This window comes from Bombina bombina, chromosome 11 (assembly GCF_027579735.1).
Source record: "Bombina bombina isolate aBomBom1 chromosome 11, aBomBom1.pri, whole genome shotgun sequence".
Lineage (NCBI taxonomy): Eukaryota > Metazoa > Chordata > Amphibia > Anura > Bombinatoridae > Bombina > Bombina bombina.
The window spans coordinates 192,332,764-192,357,636 of NC_069509.1; the positions used below are offsets into that span (position 1 = coordinate 192,332,764).

Sequence of the window (24,873 nt, forward strand, 5' to 3'; positions counted from 1 at the left end):
TATTATGTTTCATGCTGCAAGCTTTTATATTTCTCCAATGCTAGGTGGAGTGTCTATTTTTATATAGCACATTTAGATGCTTCTACACTAGATTTAATCACTATTATGTTATGTCAAGTACACCTTATTTTGGAGTTGTTTATTATAGTGATTTAGATGTTTACAGGACGTATCATTTATTTATTTATTATATTTATTGTTTACACCAGGGGTGTCAAACTTGCGGCCCTCAACCTAATTTTGTGCGGCCCACGCCACCTCCATGAAAAATATTAATTATAATATGCTTATTACTTAAAGAGCGAGTGCGCTTACTGTTAGGGATGCACATACATTAAAACATACGTTATTAAAAAGAAAAAGACAGAAGTGCATAATGGTTTCTTTAACACATGCAGTTCATTACTATGGTAGCACTGATTTCCCACATCATTTCTGTCCATTCCTTTCCATCATTTTCTCTTTAACTAAAATCACATACTTTATATATATTTCTATGTATTTATTTTATATTATGTACAACAGGTATGTCTATCACTATTATAAACAGTGGGTCGCAGGTGGAGCGTGTGTGTCACCTTCTTAAAAGCATTAGAGCACATTTCCTTAAGCCAGAGTAAGTTAATTAGGAGTTACAGAACACAATCTTTTGAAATGTATACAGTTATAGCAAATGCCACTGTACTGTTTAGCAATGACAAGATATGTAGGTAGTGTGCGGCCCACGTGAGTTGTACTTGTATGGAAAATGGCCCGCGACTAAAATGAGTTTGACACCCCTGGTTTACACTTATATCAGTGGTTATTATAGAAGGTCCCAATACCTATTGCTTCATTAAATATATGGGTACATTGTGATGCATAATATTTTTACACATTGATCTTTTGGTCATATCAATTTTATTTATACCATAGCAATTTTTAGTATAAGATTTATTGTCCATTATAGGAAACCGTAATGCATATTTAGATAGTTCATTAAGGCATAGATAAATATAGTTATGACAAATAATAATTCCTGATAATTATAAACTCTTGGATTTAAATGACCTTTATATCTAGACTCCTTAAGTATTATTCTACAAATTGGTTATTAGGTCAGAACATGTTTGATATAAAAGTGTTGGTTGTGCAGGACTGGGGCATGGGTAATGTAGTGATTGTCTGTCTTTTGAAACAATAGACAAATTCAGGTAGACTGTCCCTTTAAATCTGAGCCTAATTGGTCAGAGCAAAGGAAAGCAGGAATATTGATTCCACCAGGATTTTCAATGTGTGTATCTCTGAACTGCTCTCTATTTAAAGACCTTTAGAATTTAATAGCATTTTGCAATATACGTCCCTTAGCAAAAAACCTTCTAGTAAAAGATATGACTGATTTCCAGTAGCACATTTTCAGTGAGAAGCTCAATCTGAATCATGAAATAATTATTTGAGGCTTCATGTCCCTTTAATATGGATTATGAGGAAAGTAAAACTAAAGGGACATGAAAGCCAAAGTAAATTGTTAGGGTCAGACAGAGCATGCAGTTTTGAACTAATGATTATATTTCTTATTTATTTATATATTTATTTATTTTTGTCTAGTTTACTTTGTTCACTTGCCATCTTTGGTTGAAGGGCATACCTAGGTAGGTTCAGCAGCGGCTGTGCACTACTGTGAGCTAGCTGCTGATTGGTGGTTGCACATAGATGCCTCTTGCCATTGGCTCACTTTATGCTAGCTCCCAGTCATGCATCACTGCGCTGGAGATTACTATTTGTTGAACTCCTCTGCAGGGGTTACACATATAGATGTATATAAGCAACAGCGCACTAACACTTTAGAGCATTTTCCTTGTGCACTATTGTGTCCCTTTAGAGGAAAACAAAACATAACACTATAAAATGTTTCCTTTATACCTCTCCCCTTGAGACAAACAACATTCAACAGACTTTTCAAGGGGTGTGTCCCAGGTCTGTTAAACGATGCATAATGTGCAAACAAATGACAGTTGAAATAAACTAACATACAAGCAAATAAACTAACATACAAACAAATAAATTAACATACAAGCAAATAAACTAACATACAAACTAACATACAAGCAAATAAACTAACATACAAGCAAATAAACTAACATCATATAACATTTTGGGGATATACATTATGAATTACAAAAGCTGAAATATAAAATAATTTGGAATATGTTGTTGATGATGAACTGTATATGGTAGGAAAAATGCTGTGAATATATCATACATTGTATAATATGAATGTGAAAGAACGTTTTATATTCATGATTACATTGTTTCCACATGTTTAGAGATTATTGTTTAGAATTATTAGGTGGATATGAATTGCTGTATATGAATTTCTGAATAGAGTTTCACTTTATACCTTTGTTTTATTTTAACACACTAGACTGATACCTTTGCAAATAAACACTGAAACAGTCAGGTGTTGGAGGTTACCAATTAAGGGTACACGCCCTTAGGATAGAGAGGAAAAATGTTAGTTAACACTAGGTAGTAGGTATATAAAAATATGCCAGAGGAAACGGCGTATGAGCCGAGAAACGCGTTGCATTTACAGGGGGCTTGACTGTATGCCCCTAGTTCACTCCTTTGTATATGTATTTTAATTTGTTTTTAAAAAATAGAACTTTTTAATTTTTAAAAAATACTCTTGTGAGTGATTTTACCTGCCTGCACCTGCTTGGAGTGGAACCTAACACACAGAAGTCTGCCACTTTTGGATATTGCATCCTAAGGAAAAGTCCCTTGGTGGTCAGCTGACACACCTTACCATAATATGCCAGCTTACTCCTACTAGCACATAAGTGTGCTCATCTAATATGTGAGTACCCAATCTTTCTTTGTGTAAGTCAAACACCATATATCCTTTGTGATCTGCACAATTTGGTGCTTTTCCTGTGTTTTATTTTCCTACTACAGTTAATGACTGATATCCTCTGTGGGTGAGCTGTCACACCTGATAAAATCTACAGCCGGTCCCTACAAGCACATAGGTGTGCTCCAGAGCCTTGTGAGTACCCATTTGGCTTTTTTTCGGTGGCTTTATGCTTATTTGATGATGCTACACATGAGGCGCCCCTTTGTTTTGTCTTTTATATAGCATCTCTGGACCATTGTTGGTGAGGAGGAGGCTGCCATTGTTGGGAAGAAAGATACAATTCTTAATCTGAAATTGAACTTTCCTTTAACATGCCAAATTGCTGGCAATTCTAATTGTATTTACATGCTTATATATCATTGAGGTTATCACTAGCTATTTATTAGAGCTCACCCTTTTGTTGTGTAGAACAAAGGAATTTGGAAATAATTGTGCTTTATACAAAAAAATCATAACCACCAAAAAGAGGGTGGGCCTCATGGACTCTTGCCAATATGAAGGAAATGAATGTATCAGGCAAGTTCTTACATAAAACATAATTTATGTAAGAACTTACCTGATGAATTCATTTCTTTCCATGTCCATGAGCTAGTGATGTATGGGATATACAATCCTACCAGGAGGGGCAAAGTTTCCCAAACCTCAAAATGCCTATAAAACAGAATTTATGCTTACCTGATAAATTTCTTTCTCCAACGGTGTGTCCGGTCCACGGCGTCATCCTTACTTGTGGGAATATTCTCTTCCCCAACAGGAAATGGCAAAGAGCACAGCAAAAGCTGCCCATATAGCCCCTCCTCAGGCTCTGCCCCCCAGTCATTCGACCGACGGTTAGGAGAAAAAAAGGAGAAACTATAGGGTGCTGTGGTGACTGTAGTGTATAGAGAAAGAAATTTTTCAAACCTGATTAAAAAACCAGGGCGGGCCGTGGACCGGACACACCGTTGGAGAAAGAAATTTATCAGGTAAGCATAAATTCTGTTTTCTCCAACATTGGTGTGTCCGGTCCACGGCGTCATCCTTACTTGTGGGAACCAATACCAAAGCTTTAGGACACGGATGAAGGGAGGGAGCAAATCAGGTTACCTAAACAGAAGGCACCACGGCTTGCAAAACCTTTCTCCCAAAAATAGCCTCCGAAGAAGCATAAGTATCAAATTTGTAAAATTTGGCAAAAGTGTGCAGAGAAGACCAAGTCGCTGCCTTACATATCTGATCAACAGAAGCCTCGTTCTTGAAGGCCCATGTGGAAGCCACAGCCCTAGTGGAGTGAGCTGTGATTCGTTCAGGAGGCTGCTGTCCGGCAGTCTCATAAGCCAATCAGATAATGCTTTTCAGCCAGAAAGAAAGAGAGGTAGCAGTAGCTTTTTGTCCTCTCCTCTTACCAGAGTAAACGACAAACAAAGAAGAGGTTTGTCTAAAATCCTTTGTTGCTTCTAAATAGAACTTTAAAGCACGGACTACATCTAAATTGTGTAACAAACGTTCCTTCTTTGAAACTGGTTTCGGACACAGAGAAGGAACAACTATTTCCTGGTTAATATTCTTGTTGGAAACAACTTTTGGAAGAAAACCAGGCTTGGTAAGCAAAACGACCTTATCTGAATGGAACACCAGATAGGGTGGATCACACTGCAAAGCAGATAATTCAGAAACTCTTCTAGCAGAAGAAATAGCAACCAAAAACAGAACTTTCCAAGATAGTAACTTGATATCTATGGAATGTAAAGGTTCAAACGGAACCCCTTGAAGAACTGAAAGAACTAAATTTAGACTCCAAGGAGGAGTCATGGGTCTGTAAACAGGCTTGATTCTGACCAAAGCCTGTACAAAAGCTTGTACATCTGGCACAGCCGCCAGGCGTTTGTGTAACAAAACAGATAAAGCAGAAATCTGTCCTTTTAGAGAACTCGCTGACAACCCTTTATCCAAAACCTCTTGGAGAAAGGAAAGAATCTTAGGAATTTTAATCTTACTCTAGGAGAATCCCTTGGATTCACACCAACAGATATATTTTTTCCATATTTTATGGTAAATCTTTCTAGTCACCGGTTTTCTAGCCTGAACCAGAGTATCTATCAGTGAATTTGAAAACCCACGCTTGGATAAAATCAAGCGTTCAATTTCCAAGCAGTCAGCTGCAGAGAAACTAGATTTGGATGTTCGAAAGGACCTTGTACTAGAAGATCCTGTCTCAAAGGTAGCTTCCATGGTGGAGCCGATGACATATTCACCAGGTCTGCATACCAAGTCCTGCGTGGCCACGCAGGAGCTATCAGAATCACAGAGGCCTTCTCCTGTTTGATCCTGGCTACGAGCCTGGGAAGGAGAGGAAACGGTGGAAACACATAAGCTAGGTTGAACGACCAAGGCGCCACTAATGAATCCACTAGAGTCGCCTTGGGATCCCTGGATCTGGACCCGTAGCAAGGAACCTTGAAGTTCTGACGAGACGCCATCAGATCCATGTCTGGAATGCCCCATAATTGAGTTAACTGGGCAAAGACCTCCGGGTGGAGTTCCCACTCCCCCGGATGGAAAGTCTGACGACTCAAATAAACCGCCTCCCAGTTGTCTACTCCTGGGATGTGAATTGCAGATAGGTGGCAGGAGTGATCCTCCGCCCATTTGATGATCTTGGATACCTCTCTCATCGCCAAGGAACTCTTTGTTCCTCCCTGATGGTTGATGTAAGCTACAGTTGAATCCGGCCTTCGCTAGTTGAGGCCAAGCCCGGAGTGCATTGAATATCGCTCTCAGTTCCAGGATGTTTATCGGGAGAAGGGACTCTTCCCGAGACCATAGACCCTGAGCTTTCAGGGAGTCCCAGACCGCGCCCCAGCCTAATAGACTGGCGTCGGTCGTGACAATGATCCACTCTGGTCTGCGGAAACTCATTCCCTGAGACAGGTGATTCTGAGTCAACCACCAACGGAGTGAGTCTCTGGTTACCTTGTCTACTTGAATCTGGGGAGACAAGTCTGCATAGTCCCAATTCCACTGATTGAGCATGCACAGTTGTAATGGTCTTAGATGAATTCGAGCAAAAGGGACTATGTCCATTGCTGCAACCATCAATCCTACTACTTCCATGCACTGAGCTATGGAAGGCTGCAGAATTGAGTGAAGAACTTGACAAGCGTTTAGAAGCTTTGACTTTCTGACCTCTGTCAGGAAGATCTTCATTTCTAAAGAATCTATTATTGTTCCCAAAAAGGGAACTCTTGTTGACGGAGACAGGGAACTCTTTTCTACGTTCACCTTCCACCCGTGAGATCTGAGAAAGGCTAGAACAATGTCTGTATGAGCCTTTGCCTTGGAAAGAGACGACGCTTGAATTAGAATGTCGTTGTCAGGTTTATGCCTGTCTTACTGCCCCTTTAACTAATTTCCAGTATCTCCATAAATACCAGCTTCCCACTTCCTTCCTTGCTTGGTATTGTTCGTTTTGCAACTAGCTAAGCTGCATTCTGATTAGCTCTCCAGCACCAGAGTATCACGCCTGTATCACCCAGTCTACCTGTCTGATCTCTACACAGCGCAACCGGATTTGCCGCCTCTGTGACATCACACGCCAAGCACAGCGCTTGTCAGCTCTCCTCTCACAGCACAACTGCTACATCCGAGCTGCCCTGTAAACACTGTTCTACCGAACACTTTTGCCTCAGATTATCAGGTACTAACCATATGTGTTACTTGTTTACTCATGTATTATTTGGCCAATTCTATTTTTTCTACTTTGCGCATAAAATCAGCTTAACACTGTGTTACTATATTCTCTTTGACTTCTAGCTCACAGTCAGGTTGCTGTTTCAATGTCTCCCCGCTAATGCTTAAACAGCCTTACCTACCTGTGAGCCATTACTCATATATCAACTGCAAACTGTGCCTGTTGAGCTATTACACATTGCTTTGGGGTAATGCCTATGTAACTGCTCTCTGTACACAATTCGCTACAATTACTCACTATACTGCTAACTCAGTGGCTGTGGTCCAATCCATACTCTGTTTTGTTGCAGGCATACTTGTGAGCCTGACAGTCGTCTAGATAAGGTGCCACTGCAATGCCCCTCGGTCTTAGAACCGCTAGAAGGGACCCTAGCACCTTTGTGAAAATTCTGGGAGCAGTGGCTAAACCGAACGGAAGAGCCACAAACTGGTAATGTTTGTCCTGAAAGGCGAACCTTAGGAACTGATGGTGATGTTTGTGGATAGGAATATGTAGGTACGCATCCTTTAAATCCACGGTAGTCATATATTGACCCTCCTGGATTGTAGGTAAAATTGTTCGAATGGTTTCCATTTTGAACGATGGAACTCTGAGGAATTTGTTTAGAATTTTTAAATCCAGAATTGGTCTGAAAGTTCCCTCTTTTTTGGGAACTACAAACAGGTTTGAGTAAAACCCCTGACCTTGTTCCACTGTTGGAACTGGGTGTATCACTCCCATCTTTAACAGGTCTCCTACACAATGTAAGAATGCCTGTCTCTTTATCTGGTCTGAAGATAAGCTAGACATGTGGAACCTTCCCCTTGGAGGAAGCTCCTTGAATTCTAGAAGATAACCCTGAGAGACTATTTCTAGGGCCCAGGGATCCGGAACATCTCTTGCCCAAGCCTGAGCAAAGAGAGAGAGTCTGCCCCCTACTAGATCCGGTCCCGGATCGGGGGCTACCCCTTCATGCTGTCTTGGTAGCAGCAGCAGGCTTCTTGGCCTGTTTACCCTTGTTCCAGCCTTGCATTGGTTTCCAAGCTGGCTTAGCCTGGGAAGCGTTACCCTCTTGTCTAGAGGCTGCAGAGTTAGGAGACGGTCTGTTCCTGAAGTTACGAAAGGAACGAAAATTGGACTTATTCTTAGCCTTAAAAGGCCTATCCTGTGGGAGGGCATGGCCCTTTCCCCCAGTGATGTCTGAAATAATCTCTTTCAATTCTGGCCCAAAAAGGGTCTTACCTTTGAAAGGAATATTAAGCAATTTTGTCTTGGAAGATACATCCGCCGACCAAGACTTTAGCCAGAGCTCTCTGCGCGCCACAATTGCAAACCCTGAATTTTTCGCAGCTAACCTCACCAATTGCAAAGCGGCATCTAAAATAAAGGAATTAGTTAACTTGAATTCTGTCCATGACTTCCTCATATGGAGTCTCCTTATTGAGCGACTTTTCTAGTTCATCGAACCAAAAACACGCCGCCGTAGTGACAGGAATAATGCACGAAATTGGTTGGAGGAGGAAACCTTGCTGAACAAAAATCTTTTTAAGCAAACCCTCCAATTTTTTATCCATAGGATCTTTAAAAGCACAATTGTCCTCAATGGGAATAGTCGTGCGTTTGGCTAGCGTAGAAACTGCCCCCTCAACCTTAGGGACTGTTTGCCATGTGTCCTTCCTTGGGTCGACCATGGGGAACATTTTCTTAAATATAGGAGGTGGGACAAAAGGTATGCCTGGTTTCTCCCACTCCTTAGTCACTATGTCCGCCACCCTTTTAGGTATCGGAAAGGCATCAGGGTGCACCGGGACCTCTAGGAATTTGTCCATTTTGCACAATTTTTCTGGAATGACCAAAGAGTCACAATCATCCAGCGTAGTTAGTACCTCCTTAAGTAAGGCGCGGAGATGCTCTAACTTAAATTTAAACGTCACAACATCAGGTTCTGCCTGTTGAGAAATTCTTCCTGAATCAGAAATTTCTCCCTCCGACAAACCCTCCCTCACTGCCAATTCCTTATTGAGCGACTTTTCTAGTTCATCGAACCAAAAACACGCCGCCGTAGTGACAGGAATAATGCACGAAATTGGTTGGAGGAGGAAACCTTGCTGAACAAAAATCTTTTTAAGCAAACCCTCCAATTTTTTATCCATAGGATCTTTAAAAGCACAATTGTCCTCAATGGGAATAGTCGTGCGTTTGGCTAGCGTAGAAACTGCCCCCTCAACCTTAGGGACTGTTTGCCATGTGTCCTTCCTTGGGACGACCATGGGGAACATTTTCTTAAATATAGGAGGTGGGACAAAAGGTATGCCTGGTTTCTCCCACTCCTTAGTCACTATGTCCGCCACCCTTTTAGGTATCGGAAAGGCATCAGGGTGCACCGGGACCTCTAGGAATTTGTCCATTTTGCACAATTTTTCTGGAATGACCAAAGAGTCACAATCATCCAGCGTAGTTAGTACCTCCTTAAGTAAGGCGCGGAGATGCTCTAACTTAAATTTAAACGTCACAACATCAGGTTCTGCCTGTTGAGAAATTCTTCCTGAATCAGAAATTTCTCCCTCCGACAAACCCTTCCTCACTGCCAATTCTGACTGGTGTGAGGGTATGACAGATAAATTATCGTCAGCGCACTCTTGCTCTACTGTATTTAAAACTGAGCAATCACGCTTTCTTTGAAATGCTGGCATTTTGGATAAAATATTAGCTATAGAATTATTCATTACTGCCGTTAATTGTTGCATAGTAACAAGCATTGGCGCGCTAGATGTACTAGGAAACGCCTGCGCGGGCATAACTGGTATTGACACAGAAGGAGAGGATGAAGAACTATCCCCACTACCTTCATTTGAGGAATCATCTTGGGCAACCTTATTAAATGTGACAGTACTGTCCTTACTTTGGACGCCATGGCACAATTATCACATACATTTGAAGGGGGGGCCACCTTGGCCTCCATACATACAGAACATGATCTATCTGAAGGTACAGACATGTTAGACAGGCTTACACAGGCTAGTAATGCAATAAAACCGTTTTTAAACAAAACCGTTACTGTCTCTTTAAATGTTAAACAGAGCACACTTTATTTCTGGATATGTGAAAAACTATGAAGGAAATATCCGATCTTTACCAAATTTGCACCCTAGTGTCTTAATGCCTTAAAAGATTTTAACCCCTTAAATGAGGAAACCGGAGCTGTTTTATCAATTAGCAACTTTAAACCCACTACAGTCCCAGCCACAGCGTTTGCTGCGGCTTCACCTGTCCTTGGGGGTTATTCGACACAAAAATAAGCCTTCCAGGAACGTTTTTTAATGGCCACCAGACCCTCTCACATGAAGCTGCATGCACTGCATCCAAAAGAAACTGCACAATTATGGCGCGAAAATGAGGCTCTGCCTACTAGAGTGAAAGGCACTTCCTGACTGGGAAGGTGTCTAAACGACTGCCTGGCTCCTAAAAACGTTCCCCAATTATTCTCAGGTTTTAAAAACATTTCAAACCGAATATAAATATTGAATAAAGCAATCGATTTAGCCCATAAGAGTGTCAACTCTTACCGATCCCAAAGAGGGAAAATGACAGTCTTCTAGCATTACTCAGTCTTGTTAGAAAATGGACTAGTCATACCTTGAGCAGAAAAGTCTGCAAACTGTTCCCCCCAACTGAAGTTCTCTGGGCTCAACAGTCCTGCGTGGGAACAGCAATTGATTTTAGTTACTGCTGCTAAAATCATACTCCTCTTTTAAACAGAACTCTTCATCCTTTTCTGTTTTAGAGTAAATAGTACAAACCGGCACTATTTTAAAATAACAAACTCTTGATAGAAGAATAAAAAACTACAACTAAACACCACATACTCTTCACCATCTCCGTGGAGATGCTACTTGTTCAGAGCGGCAAAGAGAATAACTGGGGGGCGGAGCCTGAGGAGGGGCTATATGGGCAGCTTTTGCTGTGCTCTTTGCCATTTCCTGTTGGGGAAGAGAATATTCCCACAAGTAAGGATGACGCCATGGACCGGACACACCAATGTTGGAGAAATACACCCCTCACCACACCTACAATTCAGTTTAACGAATAGCCAAGAAGAGGGGTGATAAAGAAAGGAGTAAAAAGCATCAACAAAGAAATTTGGAAATAATTGTGCTTTATACAAAAAATCATAACCATCACAAAAATGGTGGGCCTCGTGGACTCTTGCCAATATGAAAGAAATTAATTTATCAGGTAAGTTCTTACATAAATTTTATTTTCTTTCATGTAATTGGCAAGAGTCCATGAGCTAGTGATGTATGGGATAGCAATACCCAAGATGTGCAACTCCACGCAAGAGTCACTAGAGAGGGAGGGATGAAAATAAAAACAGCCATTTCTCGCTGAAAAAATAATCCACAACCCAAAATATAAGTTAATTCTCATTAAATGAAAAGAAAAAACATAAGCAGAAGAATCAAACTGAAACAGCTGCCTGAAGAACTTTTCTACCAAAAACTGCTTCCGAAGAAGCGAATATATAAAAAACGGTAGATTTTAGTAAATTTATGCAAAGAAGACCAAGTTGCTGCTTTGCAAATCTGATCAACTGAAGCTTCATTCTTAAAAAGCCTACAAAAAGGAGACCTATCTAGTAGAATGAGCTGTAATTCTCTGAGACGGGGCTTGACCCGACCCCAAATAAGCTGAATGAAACCAGTCCCTAATCTAAAATTAAAACCCACCCAATAAACCCTTAAAAAAAACCTAACACTAACCCCAGAAGATCCACTTACAGTTTTTGAAGACCCGACATCTATCCTCAAAGAAGCGGCAGAAGTCTTCATCCAAGCGGGCCGAAGTCTTCATCCATCCGGCGTGGAGCGGCTCCATCTTCAAGACATCCGGCGCGGAGCATCCTCTTCGTCCGATGTCTTCTCAACAATGAAGTTTCCTTTAAATGACGTCATCCAAGATGGCCAATCGGAATCTATCAGCCAATAGGAATTAAGGTGGAAAAAATCCAATTGGCTGTTGCAATCAGCCAATAGGATTGAGCTTCAATCCTATTGTCTGATCCAATCAGCCAATAGGATTGAGCTTGCATTCTATTGACTGATTGGAATAGCCAATAAAATGCAAGCTCAATCCTATTGGCTGATTGCAACAGCCAAAAGGATTTTTTCCACCTTAATTCCTATTGGCTGATAGATTCCGATTGGCCATCTTGGATGACGTCATTTAAAGGAAACTTCATTGTTGAGAAGACGTCGAAAGAAGAGGATGCTCCGCGCCGGATGTCTTGAAGATGAGCTGCTCCGCGCCGGATGGATGAAGATAGAAGATGCCATCTGGATGAAGACTTCTGCCGGCTTCGTTGAGGATGGATGTCGGGTCTTCAAAAACTGTAAGTGGATCTTCGGGGGTTAGTGTTAGTTTTTTAAGGGTTTATTGGGTGGGTTTTAATTTTAGATTAGGGACTTTGGGCGGAAAAATAGCTAAATGCCCTTTTAAGGGCAATGCCCATCCAAATTCCCTTTTCAGGGCAATGGGGAGCTTAGGTTTATTAGGTTTTTATATGGGGAGTTTGGTTGTGTGGGTGGTGGGTTTTACTGTGGGGGGGTGTTTGTATTTATTTTTACAGGTAAAAGAGTGATTTCTTTAAAGCCCTTTTAAGGGCCATTGGTAGTTTATTGTAGGCTGGGGTTTTTTATTTTGGGGAGGCTTTTTATTTTTTTATTTTGATAGGGCGATTAGGTGTAATTAGTTTAAATATTTGATAATTTCTTTTTTATTTTTTGTAACTTAGTTGTTATTTATTGTAGATTTAAATAACTTGAGTAGGGTTAGGGTTTTTAAATATATAATATAGTTAATTTACTTGTTAGTTTAATGTAATTTTAGTATAATAGTTAGGGTAGGTTAATTAATAGTTTAATATAGTTTATTTTAAAGGTAAGTTTAAATGTAAAGTTAACGTGTTGTTAGGTTTAGGGGTTAATAGCTTAATTTAGTTTATGGCGATGTGGGGGCCTGGCGGTTTAGGGGTTAATAGGTTTAGTAAGTGGTAGTGATGTGGGAGGCCAGGGGTTAATACATTTATTTAGTTGCGGTGGGGTCCGGGAGCGACGGTATAGGGGGTTAATAACTTTATTTAGGTGCGGCGGAATCCGGGCACAGCAGGATAGGGGTTAATAACATTATGTAGGTTGCGGCGGTGTTGGGGAGCGTCGGGATAGGGGTTAATATATTTATTTAGTTGCAGCGGTGTCGGGGAGCGGCGGGATAGGGCTTAATAACTTTTATTTAGGATGCGGCGGTGTCGGGTGGCAGATTAGGGGTGTTTAGACTCAGGGTTTATGTTAGGTGTAAACTTTACTTTTATTCTTCCATAGAAATCAATGGGATATCAGGCAGCAGCGAACATAAGCTTTCGATGCTTTCAGACTCCCATTGATTCCTATGGCATCCGCGGCCTCCAGGGTGGCAGATTGAAAAGCAGGTACGCTGGGCCGGAATAGTGGCGAGCGTACCTGTTAGCAGTTTGATAACTTGCAAAAGTAGTCCATGCCGAATGTGTATTCGGAACATCTGTAAAGACGTAAACATCGATCTATGTCGGACTGAGACCGGCAGATCGTATGTTACGTCACAAATTTCAACTTCTGTAGGTTTGATAAATAAGGCAAATCAGGCTCGCCACAATTACGCTGCGGAATTCCAGCGTATTTGCGGTTGACGGCTTGATAAATAGGCCTCTCTGATGGAAAAGTCCTGCAAAATAAAACACTGCAGCAGCTCAGGATGCCACCATAATGCGCCATAAGGCACTGCTTACTCAAATCATTGGGTGGCAAAATCAGAGCATAATGACCTGGGAACACTCCAAAGCAAGTCTGCAGTGAAATACCGTTTCAATACATTATCTAAAGATAATTAATGAGAGAGGAAGGAAACATTAAACATAAATAGATAAAATGAGTATGTATGGGGAAAATTTCAGGTTTAAGGGCCATAGAAACCCTGGGAAATATATTGCTTCCTATAATCTCCACACACAGCTACGCTGGGGGATTAACAGTCAAATAAATGTGTTGCAGGGACTAAAGACATCCTGGTCTTGCAATGAGTTAAACAACGTAAGGCATATTGGTCTTGCACTGAGTTTACACAACGTAAAGACATCCTGGTCTTGCACTGAGTTTACACGACGTAAAGACATCCTGGTCTTGCACTGAGTTTACACGACGTAAAGACATCCTGGTCTTGCACTGAGTTTACACGACGTAAAGACATCCTGGTCTTGCACTGAGTTTACACGACGTAAAGACATCCTGGTCTTGCACTGAGTTTACACGACATAAAGACATTGTGGTCTTGCACTGAGTTTACACGACGTAAAGACATTGTGGTCTTGCACTGAGTTTACACAACATAAAGACATCCTGGTCTTGCACTGAGTTACACAACGTAAAAACATCCTGGTCTTGTATTCAGTTACACAATGTAAGGCATACTGGTCTTGCACTGAGTTACACAACGTAAAGACATCCTGGTCTTGCACTGAGTTTACACAACGTAAAGACATCCTGGTCTTGCACTGAGTTTACACGACGTAAAGACATCCTGGTCTTGCACTGAGTTTACACGACGTAAAGACATCCTGGTCTTGCACTGAGTTTACACGACGTAAAGACATTGTGGTCTTGCACTGAGTTTACACAACATAAAGACATCCTAGTCTTGCACTGAGTTACACAACGTAAAGACATCCTGGTCTTGTATTCAGTTACACAATGTAAGGCATACTGGTCTTGCACTGAGTTACACAACGTAAAGACATCCTGGTCTTGTATTCAGTTACACAATGTAAGGCATATTGGTCTTGCACTGAGTTTACACGACGTAAAGACATCCTGGTCTTGCACTGAGTTACACAACGTAAAGACATCCTGGTCTTGTATTCAGTTACACAATTTAAGGCATACTGGTCTTGCACTGAGTTTACACAACGTAAAGACACCCTGGTCTTGCACTAAGATACACAACGTAAAGACATCCTGGTCTTGCACTGAGTTACACCATGTAAAGACATCCTGGTCTTGCATTAAGTTACACAACGTAAAGACACCCTGGTCTTGCATTAAGTTACACAATGTAAGAACATACTTTTATACATAGTCACTGAAGGCACCAGGTAACCATAAAACATTATATTTAAGAATCTTTTTATGTGCTCACTGTTAATAGGTTTGCAAGTTGATGTTAATCTTTACTTTGCAGATACATTTTAATACAAAATAAGATTTCTGTTTAATTTTAAGCTGGGCTTTGGATAATTCCTGTAGCATTATGGGAAAAAACAATTACAGACGTCTTGTGTAAGATAATGTTTCTCTCTCGATCATTACAAAGCAAATACAGGTTCAGTTTTAATATTATTAACAATATAAACAGAAATTGTGCACCCTGTGAATAAGGTTTTTCTTTAGTGTTAGTGATACAAATAATTTTTCATCCCTTCAATATAAAAAAAACAACTAATTTCTATGTACCATTTAATTCTCTCTTACTGGTTTCATCATTTTTAAATCTGATGGAAAAACCAGCCCATGAAACAAACAGTCTATTACGGGCTTAAATCTTTCTCCTGCTAAAATGTAAGAGGTGCATTTTATGTCTTTATTGCAGAACAAAATAAAAACAAAAAGTATTGTAGCTGAATAAACTCCAGACGACTCAAAAGCACAGCAATGTATACAAGCCATGAAGAGGGGTGATGATATATACAATGTAAGGTTCATGCTCACATAGATAATCTTTAGAATTATGAAGGATATTTTACCCTCTTGTTATCTACTATTTATAACAAAAATATGGTACAAAATACAAACTTCTAGCAGTCTTATAAAAAATGGCTGAAATAATAGCATTAGGGACATTTATGGAGTACAGTTATCAGATGTCGCATATGGTAGAGCAGTTTTGTTCTTGCAGAGTCGACCTCTGATAAAAGGGAGTTCTGTTACTATTCGTATTCTTGTATATCAGTTTATTCTACTGTTAAAGGGACATTGCACTCAAGTTTTACAGTTAATCACAGATTGTATTTAAATGTGTATTCTGCCTGTCACCTGAGCCACAAAACAGAACACTCTACAGGTAGTTCAGAACTCGCCTAAATTATTAATGGGTTTTAAATCAGTTAAAAATCTGTCCATAAGAATGAAATATGTGTGTGCACAAGTAGGCCAATGTCACCAAAAGTGTGATGTGTAACTAGAATAAGCTTCTGACACATGTTGTAGGTTAACAGCTAGCACCACTGCAGCCTGAGTCTGGCAGCAAATTCTGTCACATACGGCCTTCTCTCTGCCCAGTTACCGGCGGAATGAAAAGAATGAGTTACTTGTATACATGTGCAAGATGTTGTGACAAATATACGGCCTTCTCTCTGCCCAGTCACTGGCGGAATGAGTTACTTGTATACATGTGCAAGATGTTGTGACATATATACGGCCTTCTCTCTGCTCAGTCACTGGCGGAATGAAAAGAATGAGTTACTTGTATACATGTGCAAGATGTTGTGACATATATAGCCTTCTCTCTGCTCAGTTACTGGCGGAATGAAAAGAATGAGTTACTTGTATAAATGTGCAAGATGTTGTGACTTATATACGGCCTTCTCTCTGCCCAGTTACCGGCGGAATAAAAAGAATGAGTTACTTGTATACATGTGCAAGATGTTGTGACTATGTCAGGGTTTTTTCCCTGCTTTGTTTGCCATGTGCTGCTTGAAGCCATTTTGCTTACCTTTTCTTGCTGAATCTGGTGCAGAGTGTGTGATGCTGCTCATTTCCTGCACGCCCTCTTATGGCCAGACTGTTGTACATCATCCGTGTGAGACAGGTTGCAGTCTCAATTGTGATGTTATCACTTATTATTTAAAGGGCCTCTGTTCAGTTTGCTTTGCCCTTGAGTTGTCTCATACCTGTTTGTGAGTTCCTGTTCCTGTGTATTACCTGGCTAGTCTGACATCTCTTCTGGTTCCTGCCTCGGCTCGTCTGACTACTCGCTTTGGCTCCTGACTCTGCTTGTCTGACTACCAGCTCTGGCTTTGACTCCTGGCTTGATATTTGACTTGAGGACTATGTATTATTTTTTGCTATTAATAAAGGTGTGATTATTTTTGCACTTCTCATCTCAGTCCGATTCCTGGCACCCTGACATTACGGAATGGCCATGAATCCTGATGGTGCTAATAATCCACCTTTACCTACCATCATTTCCAGGATGGATGAACAGGATCACCGCTTAGATCAATATGCACTAGCCCTGCAAACCCTGCTGACTCGCACTGCACATTTGGACCACAGTGTCTCACAAGTTTTGGCTGCTCCTGTTTCCGCTGCTGCACTTAGTCCTATCAGGAGCCTCTCCGGTTCTGCACCTCTACCTCAGCGATATGGAGGCAATCCTATTCAGTGCAGAGGGTTTTTGAACCAGGTTGGCATTTATTTTAAGATGTTACCTCAGGCGTTTCCCTCTGACAGAGCTAAGGTGAGATTTCTCATCTTGTTACTCTGACAGCTCTTGCCTGGGCTAATTCCTTGTGGGAGACTAATAAACCTGTGATTTCAAATTACCCTGAATTTGTGGCCTCCTTTCGAAGGGTATTTGATGTTCCGGCTCCTCCTCCTCTGCTGCTAAACGACTTATGTCCATTCAGCAAGGTACGAGATCTGTTGCTCAGTATGCCATTAAGTTCCATACGCTTGCTGCAGAGGTAGGTTGGAACAATGAAGCCCTTGTTGCCACCTTCTTTCATGGGCTCTCTGATGCGATTAAAGACAAAGTTGCTGCCAGAGATTTACAGAGGATCTCTGGGCATTGGTGTCTTTTTTTTTTTTTATCCTAATTGACATCATACTAAGAGGGAGGCCCTCTTTCAAGGAGCACTTACCGAAGCCTCCTGTTCCGTTGTCCCTTACATGTTCGTTTTCACCCATGCCTCCTGGTCCCGAGTCACCAGGTACTGCTGAGCCGATGCAGTTGGGATTCACTCGTCTCTCCGCGGCAGAGAGGGCCTTTAGGAGGAGGGAGGGGCTCTGCCCCTACTGTGGGTCACGACCGGGAAACGCTTGCACCTAAAGCCCTGTCGGGGGCAGACCTTGGGTGGTTTATCCTCGTCCCCGGAACCGCTAAAAGAGAAATCTTTGGTCACGGTTGTCCTTTCCTGCGTGAACTCCTACATAGTCACCCAGGCTCTTGTTGACTCCGGTGCTGCGGGCTATTTCATTGACAGTGCTTTTGTATCAAAGCACTCCATTCCTGCTTTGCCTCGGTCCGTTACGCTTGCTATTGAGGCCATTGATGGCAGGCCTCTTCAGCCCGCACTCGTTACTCACAAAACCGCTCCGTTATCCATGGCTGTTGGGGCTCTCTATTTTGAAACCCTCCAGTACCAGGTGATTAACTCTCCACATTTTCTGGTTGTTCTGGGTTATCCCTGGCTCCAAAAGCACAATCCGTCTTGACTGACGCAGGTCTGAAATTTTGTCATGCTCTCCGCAATGTATTTCCACTTGTCTTCGGAAACCAGTCAAAGTCTTGTGCACTTCTTCGGTATTTCAATTGCCAGAAGAGTACCAAGAGTTCCTAGACGTTTTTGACAAGGTTCGTGCCGGTACGTTGCCTCCTCACCGGTCTTACGATTGTGCCATAGACCTGCAACCCGGAGCCACTCCTCCTCGGGCCGGGTTTACCCTCTGTCTGTTGCGGAGAATTGGAGGAGTATGTTGCCGATGCTCTGTCGCGGGGAATCATCTGCAAATCCTGCTCTCCTGCAGAGGCTAGCTTCTTCTTTGTGAAGAAAAAGGATGGCGAGTTAAGACCATGCATGGATTATAGGGTTATTAACTGTCTTACAATTAAAAATGCTTACCCTATTCCGCTCATTACGGAACTTTTGGACAGCCTCAAGGGAGCTATGGTCTTTTCTAAACTTGATTTGAGAGGAGCGTATAATCTCGTTAGGATTAAGGAGGGCCACAAATGGAAAACAGCATTTAACACCAGGAGCGGGCATTATGAATATCTTGTTATGCCCTTTGGCCTATGTAATGCTCCTGCTGTTTTTCAGGAATTTATTAATGATGTACTACGAGATATGTTGCAACAGTGTGTTGTGGTGTACTTAAACGACATCCTCATACACTCACCCACACTTGAGGCTCATCGTTCTGATGTCACACGGGTACTTCAGAGAATACGTGGGAATGGCCTGTTTTGTAAACTCGAGAAATGTGAATTCCATCAGACTCAAGTAACCTTCCTAGGTTATGTGATCTCCGTTGCAGGGTTCTCCATGGATCCTTACAAGTTGTCTGCAGTGGCTTCGCCCAGTTGGTCTTCGCTCTATTCAACGTTTTTTGGGCTTCGCCAATTACTATAGAAAGTTTATTAAAAACTTTTCTTCCTTGGTCAAACCTATCACAGACATGACCCATAAAGAGAATGATCCACTCCATTGGTCACCTACTGCCATTAAGGCCTTTGATAGTCTTAAGACTGCCTTTGCTGCCGCTCCAGTTCTGGCTCATCCTAAACCTGTCCTGACTTTTGTTCTTAAGGTCGATGCGTCTGAGACTGGTGTAGGTGCCCTCTTGTCTCAACATCCTACGCCTGACTGTTCCTTGCATCCGTGCGGTTTCTTCTCTAAGAAATTGTCTCCAGCGGAGTGCAATTATGAAATTGGCGACAGGGAATTACTGGTTATAATTTTGGCACTCAAGGAATAGAGGCATCTTCTCGAGGGTACTAGCATTCCAGTGCTCATTCTTACTGACCACAAGAATTTAACTATCTATCCGAACCAAAACGTTTGTCGCCCCGACAGGCCAGATGGGCGCTATTTTTGTCTCGGTTTAATTATGTGGTCTCCTACCTACCTGCCTGCTAGTAAGAATGTTAGGGCTGATGCCCTCTCTCAACAATTTTTGCCTCTGTCCAAGGAGGAGTCTGTACCTACTCCAGTTATACCTCCTGATCATATTTTGGCTACCATACGTACCAATTTGACTTCTCCCTTGGGGGAGGAGATCCTGGCTGCACAAACCAATGCACCTCCTGAGAAACCTAGTGGTAAGTGCTTTGTTCCTGAGAATCTTCGAACTATACTATTGCACACTTACCACTATCCTAAATCCGCAGGTCACCCGGGCAATAACCAAATAATTTGGTCTGTCACTTGACAATTCTGGTGGCCAGATCTTCGTTCTGATGTTGCCTCCTGCTCAGTTTGCGCACAGAATAAGACTCCTCTACGTCTTCCTGTAGGTATTCTTCAACCTTTTGCTAACGGTGAGCGTCCTTGAACACACCTTTTCATGGACTTCATTGTCGAGCTCCCTGTTTCCAATGGCAATACTGTTATCCTAATGGTGGTTTGCCATTTTTCTAAAATGTCACATTGCATTCCCTTGAAGAAGCTGCCTACCGCTTAGGAACTTGTTTCAATTTTTGCCCGGGAGGTCTTCCATTTACATGGGTTACCCAATGAGATAGTCTCAGACCGGGGTAGCCAGTTTGTCTCCTGATTTTGGCATTCCTTTTGTGCTCAAATGGGGATCCAGCTTTCCTTCTCCTCGGCATATCACCCTCAATCCAATGGGGCTGCAGAACAGTCTAATCAAGTTTTGGAACAGTTCCTCCGTTGCTATGTCTCAGATCACCACAATAATTAGTCTGAACTGTTACCTTGGGCAGAGTTCGCTTGTAATAGTGCTATTAATGCTTCCTCCCAGTTATCCCCTTTCATGGCAAATTATGGGTTTCAACCATCCTTGTTGCCCGACACATTCATGTCTCTGGGTATTCCGGCTTTGGAGGAGCATCTCCAGCAACTCCGTTCCACGTGGGTGCAGATTCAGGATTGCCTTCATCGTTCTATGCAGCGCCAAAAGTTCCAGGCTGATCGTAGGCGTCTGCATGCACCTTTCTACCAGGTTGGTGAGAGGGTTTGGCTGTTCTCTCGAAATCTGAACCTTTGTGTGCCTTCCAATAAACTGGCACCTCATTATGTTGGTCCTTTTCGAATACTCTGACAGGTCAATCCTGTGGCTTACTCTCTTGACCTTCCTCCTGCAATGCACATCTCCAATGTTTTTCATGTCTCCCTCTTGAAACCATTGGTTTGTAATCGGTTTACCACTGTGTTGCTTCATCCCCGTTCTATCTCTGTTAACAACCATGAAGAATATGAGGTCAGCAGCATTATTTACTCTCGTATGTCCAGGGGCAGCATACAGTATTTGGTTCACTGGAGGGACTACGGTCCTGAGGAGCGTTCATGGTTTCCCTCCTCTGATGTTCATGCCATGCCTTCCATGCCCGTGTCCCCAATAAGCCTTTTGTCCTCCCGCGGGGGAGGGGTCATTGAGGGGAGGGTACTGTCAGGGTTTTTTCCCTGCTTTGTTTGCCATGTGCTGCTGGCAGCCATTTTGTTTACCTTTTCTTGCTGAATCTGGTGCAAAGTGTGTGATGCTGCTCATTTCCTGCACACTCTCTTATGGCCAGACTGTTGTACATCATCCGTGTGAGACAGGTTGCAGTCTCAGAATTGTGATGTCATCACTTATTATTTAAAGGGCCTCTGTTCAGTATGCTTTGCCCTTGCGTTGTCTCAGACCTGTTTATGAGTTCTTGTTCCTGTGTATTACCTGGCTGTCGTTGACGTCCCACCTGGTTCCTGACTCGGCTTGTCTGACTACTCGCTTTGGCTCCTGATTTGGCTCGTCTGACTACCAGCTCTGGCTTTAACTCCTGGCTTGATATTTGACTTGTGGTCTTACTAATTTTTGTTATTAATAAAGGTGTGATTATTTTTGCACTTCTCGTCTGTCTGATTCCTAGCACCCTGACATATAGCCTTCTCTCTGCTCAGCTAATGGCAGAATGAAAAGAATGAGTTACTTGTATAAATGTGCAAGATGTTGTGACATATATGGCCTTCTCTCTGCTCAGTTACTGGCGGAATGCAAAGATTGATTTACTTGTATACTTGTGCATGATGTTGCGACTTATATACGGCCTTCTCTTTGCTCAGTTACTGGCGGAATGAAAAGAATGATTTACTTGTATACATGTGCAAGATGTTGTGACTTGTATACGCTCTCTGCTCAGTTACATGCGGAATGAAAAGAATGAGTTACTTGTATAAATGTGCAAGATGTTGTGACTTATATACAGGGAGTGCAGAATTATTAGGCAAATTAGTATTTTGACCACATCATCCTCTTTATGCATGTTGTCTTACTCCAAGCTGTATAGGCTCGAAAGCCTACTACCAATTAAGCATATTAGGTGATGTGCATCTTTGTAATGAGAAGGGGAGTGGTCTAATGACATCAACACCCTATATCAGGTGTGCATAATTATTAGGCAACTTCCTTTCCTTTGGCAAAATGGGTCAAAAGAAGGACTTGACAGGCTCAGAAAGTCAAAAATAGTGAGATATCTTGCAGAGGGATGCAGCACTCTTAACATTGCAAAGCTTCTGAAGCGTGATCATCGAACAATCAAGCGTTTCATTCAAAATAGTCAACAGGGTCGCAAGAAGCGTGTGGAAAAACCAAGGCGCAAAATAACTGCCCATGAACTGAGAAAAGTCCAGCGTGCAGCTGCCAAGATGCCACCAGTTTGGCCATATTTCAGAGCTGCAACATCACTGGAGTGCCCAAAAGCACAAGGTGTGCAATACTCAAAGACATGGCCAAGGTAAGAAAGGCTGAAAGACGACCACTACTGAACAAGACACACAAGCTGAAACGTCAAGACTAGGCCAAGAAATATCTCAAGACTGATTTTTCTAAGGTTTTATGGACTGATGAAATCAGAGTGAGTCTTGATGGGCCAGATGGATGGGCCCATGGCTGGATTGGTAAAGGGCAGAGAGCTCCAGTCCGACTCAGACGCCAGTAAGGTGGAGGTGGAGTACTGGTTTGGGCTGGTATCATCAAAGATGAGCTTGTGGGGCCTTTTCGGGTTGAGGATGGAGTCAAGCTCAACTCCCAGTCCTACTGCCAGTTTCTGGAAGACACCTTCTTCAAGCAGTGGTACAGGAAGAAGTCTGCATCCTTCAAGAAAAACATGATTTTCATGCAGGACAATGCTCCATCACACGCGTCCAAGTACTCCACAGCGTGGCTGGCAAGAAAGGGTATAAAAGAAGAAAATCTAATGACATGGCCTCCTTGTTCACCTAATCTGAACCCCATTGAGAACCTGTGGTCCATCATCAAATGTGAGATTTACAAGGAGGGAAAACAGTACACCTCTCTGAACAGTGTCTGGGAGGCTGTGGTTGCTGCTGCACGCAATGTTGATGGTGAACAGATCAAAACACTGACAGAATCCATGGATGGCAGGCTTTTGAGTGTCCTTGCAAAGAAAGGTGGCTATATTGGTCACTGATTTGTTTTTGTTTTGTTTTTGAATGTCAGAAATGTATATTTGTGAATGTTGAGATGTTATATTGGTTTCACTGGTAAAAATAAATAATTGAAATGGGTATATATTTGTTTTTTGTTAAGTTGCCTAATAATTATGCACAGTAATAGTCACCTGCACACACGGATATCCCCCTAAAATAGCTATAACTAAAAACAAACTAAAAACTACTTCCAAAACTATTCAGCTTTGATATTAATTAGTTTTTTGGGTTCATTGAGAACATGGTTGTTGTTCAATAATAAAATTAATCCTCAAAAATACAACTTGCCTAATAATTCTGCACTCCCTGTACAGTCTTCTCTCTGCTCACTTACTGGCGGAATGATTTACTTGTATACATGTACAATATGTTGTGACTTATATACAGTCTTCTCTCTGCTCACTTGCTGGCGGAATGAAGTGAATTATTTACTTGTATACATGTGCAAGATGTTGGATGTTGTTTTGCAAACAAAGTTGTTCTCTGATTATTTTTAACACTAAAATGAATATATTATGGCTTGTTCAGTCTGGAGTTATGTGCTTAAATTTATTATCAGTTGACTGTCATTTCTGTCACTGGAAACAAAGTAAATGAAATAGAGGCCAATTGTGTTATTTGATGACAAAACAAACAATGAAATCCAACAATTTTCACGTCTATATATTTGCAATATGAGAAAATCCCCACACAATAGAAACTCTTTAGAAAGCAGCGACTAACCAGCGAAACATCCAGTAACTCCTTACAGGTGGGACTGGTGTGGCCTGCAATTCTCTATAACAGAAGGGAACAACCTATCTGACATTAATGTGCTTGGTGCAGCAGGTGTCAGCTAAACGTGCAGTTGGTTCCAGTGAAACTGAGCAAATCTACCTAATCCCTCATATGCTCCAATTCCCCAAAGCTTAATAAGCAGTCAGACTAGCAGAGTTAATACAGTGTAAACAGGCACAGGACAACCATTACTAGTAAAGGATACTGTTTTCAGTAAGAAGAAGTTTCTCCCCATGTTCACTGTACATCTCAAGGCCATTTAACCCTATGTAGTACGGGTCTCCCCAGCTGGTGAGAAGCTGAAACTGAAAGATAACTGGGAAATGATATTAAGGAAGAAAACATAATTACAGAGGTGCAGTGATGGATATTAAGTAAGGAACATATTTACAAAGGTGCAGTGATGGATATTAATAAAGGAACATATTTACAGAGGTGCAGTGATGGATACTAAGTAAGGAACATATTTACAGAGGTGCAGTGATGGATATTAAGTAAGGAACATATTTACAGAGGTGCGGTGATGGATATTAATAAAGGAACATATTTACAGAGGTGCAGTGATGGATATTAAGTAAGGAACATATTTACAGAGGTGCAGTGATGGATATTAATAAAGGAACATATTTACAGAGGTGCAGTGATGGATATTAAGTAAGGAACATATTTACAGAGGTGCGGTGATGGATATTAAGTAAGGAACATATTTACAGAGGTGCAGTGATGGATATTAAGTAAGGAACATATTTACAGAGGTGCGGTGATGGATATTAAGTAAGGAACATATTTACAGAGGTGCAGTGATGGATATTAAGTAAGGAACATATTTACAGAGGTGCGGTGATGGATATTAATAAAGGAACATATTTACAGAGGTGCAGTGATGGATATTAAGTAAGGAACATATTTACAGAGGTGCAGTGATGGATATTAAGTAAGGAACATATTTACAGAGGTGCGGTGATGGATATTAATAAAGGAACATATTTACAGAGGTGCAGTGATGGATATTAATAA

At 41.7% G+C, this 24,873-nt stretch overlaps 1 protein-coding gene across 1 annotated transcript in view; it reads right to left on the reverse strand.

Annotated features, from left to right (window-relative positions):
- Positions 1–24,873, reverse strand: part of KATNIP (katanin interacting protein) — a 362,447-nt gene that overhangs the window by 74,313 nt on the left and 263,261 nt on the right. Inside the window, exon 23 of the mRNA XM_053694469.1 lies at positions 24,062–24,172. Within this exon, the coding sequence (XP_053550444.1) occupies positions 24,062–24,172 (111 nt within the window). The remainder of the gene's footprint in view (positions 1–24,061; positions 24,173–24,873) is intronic.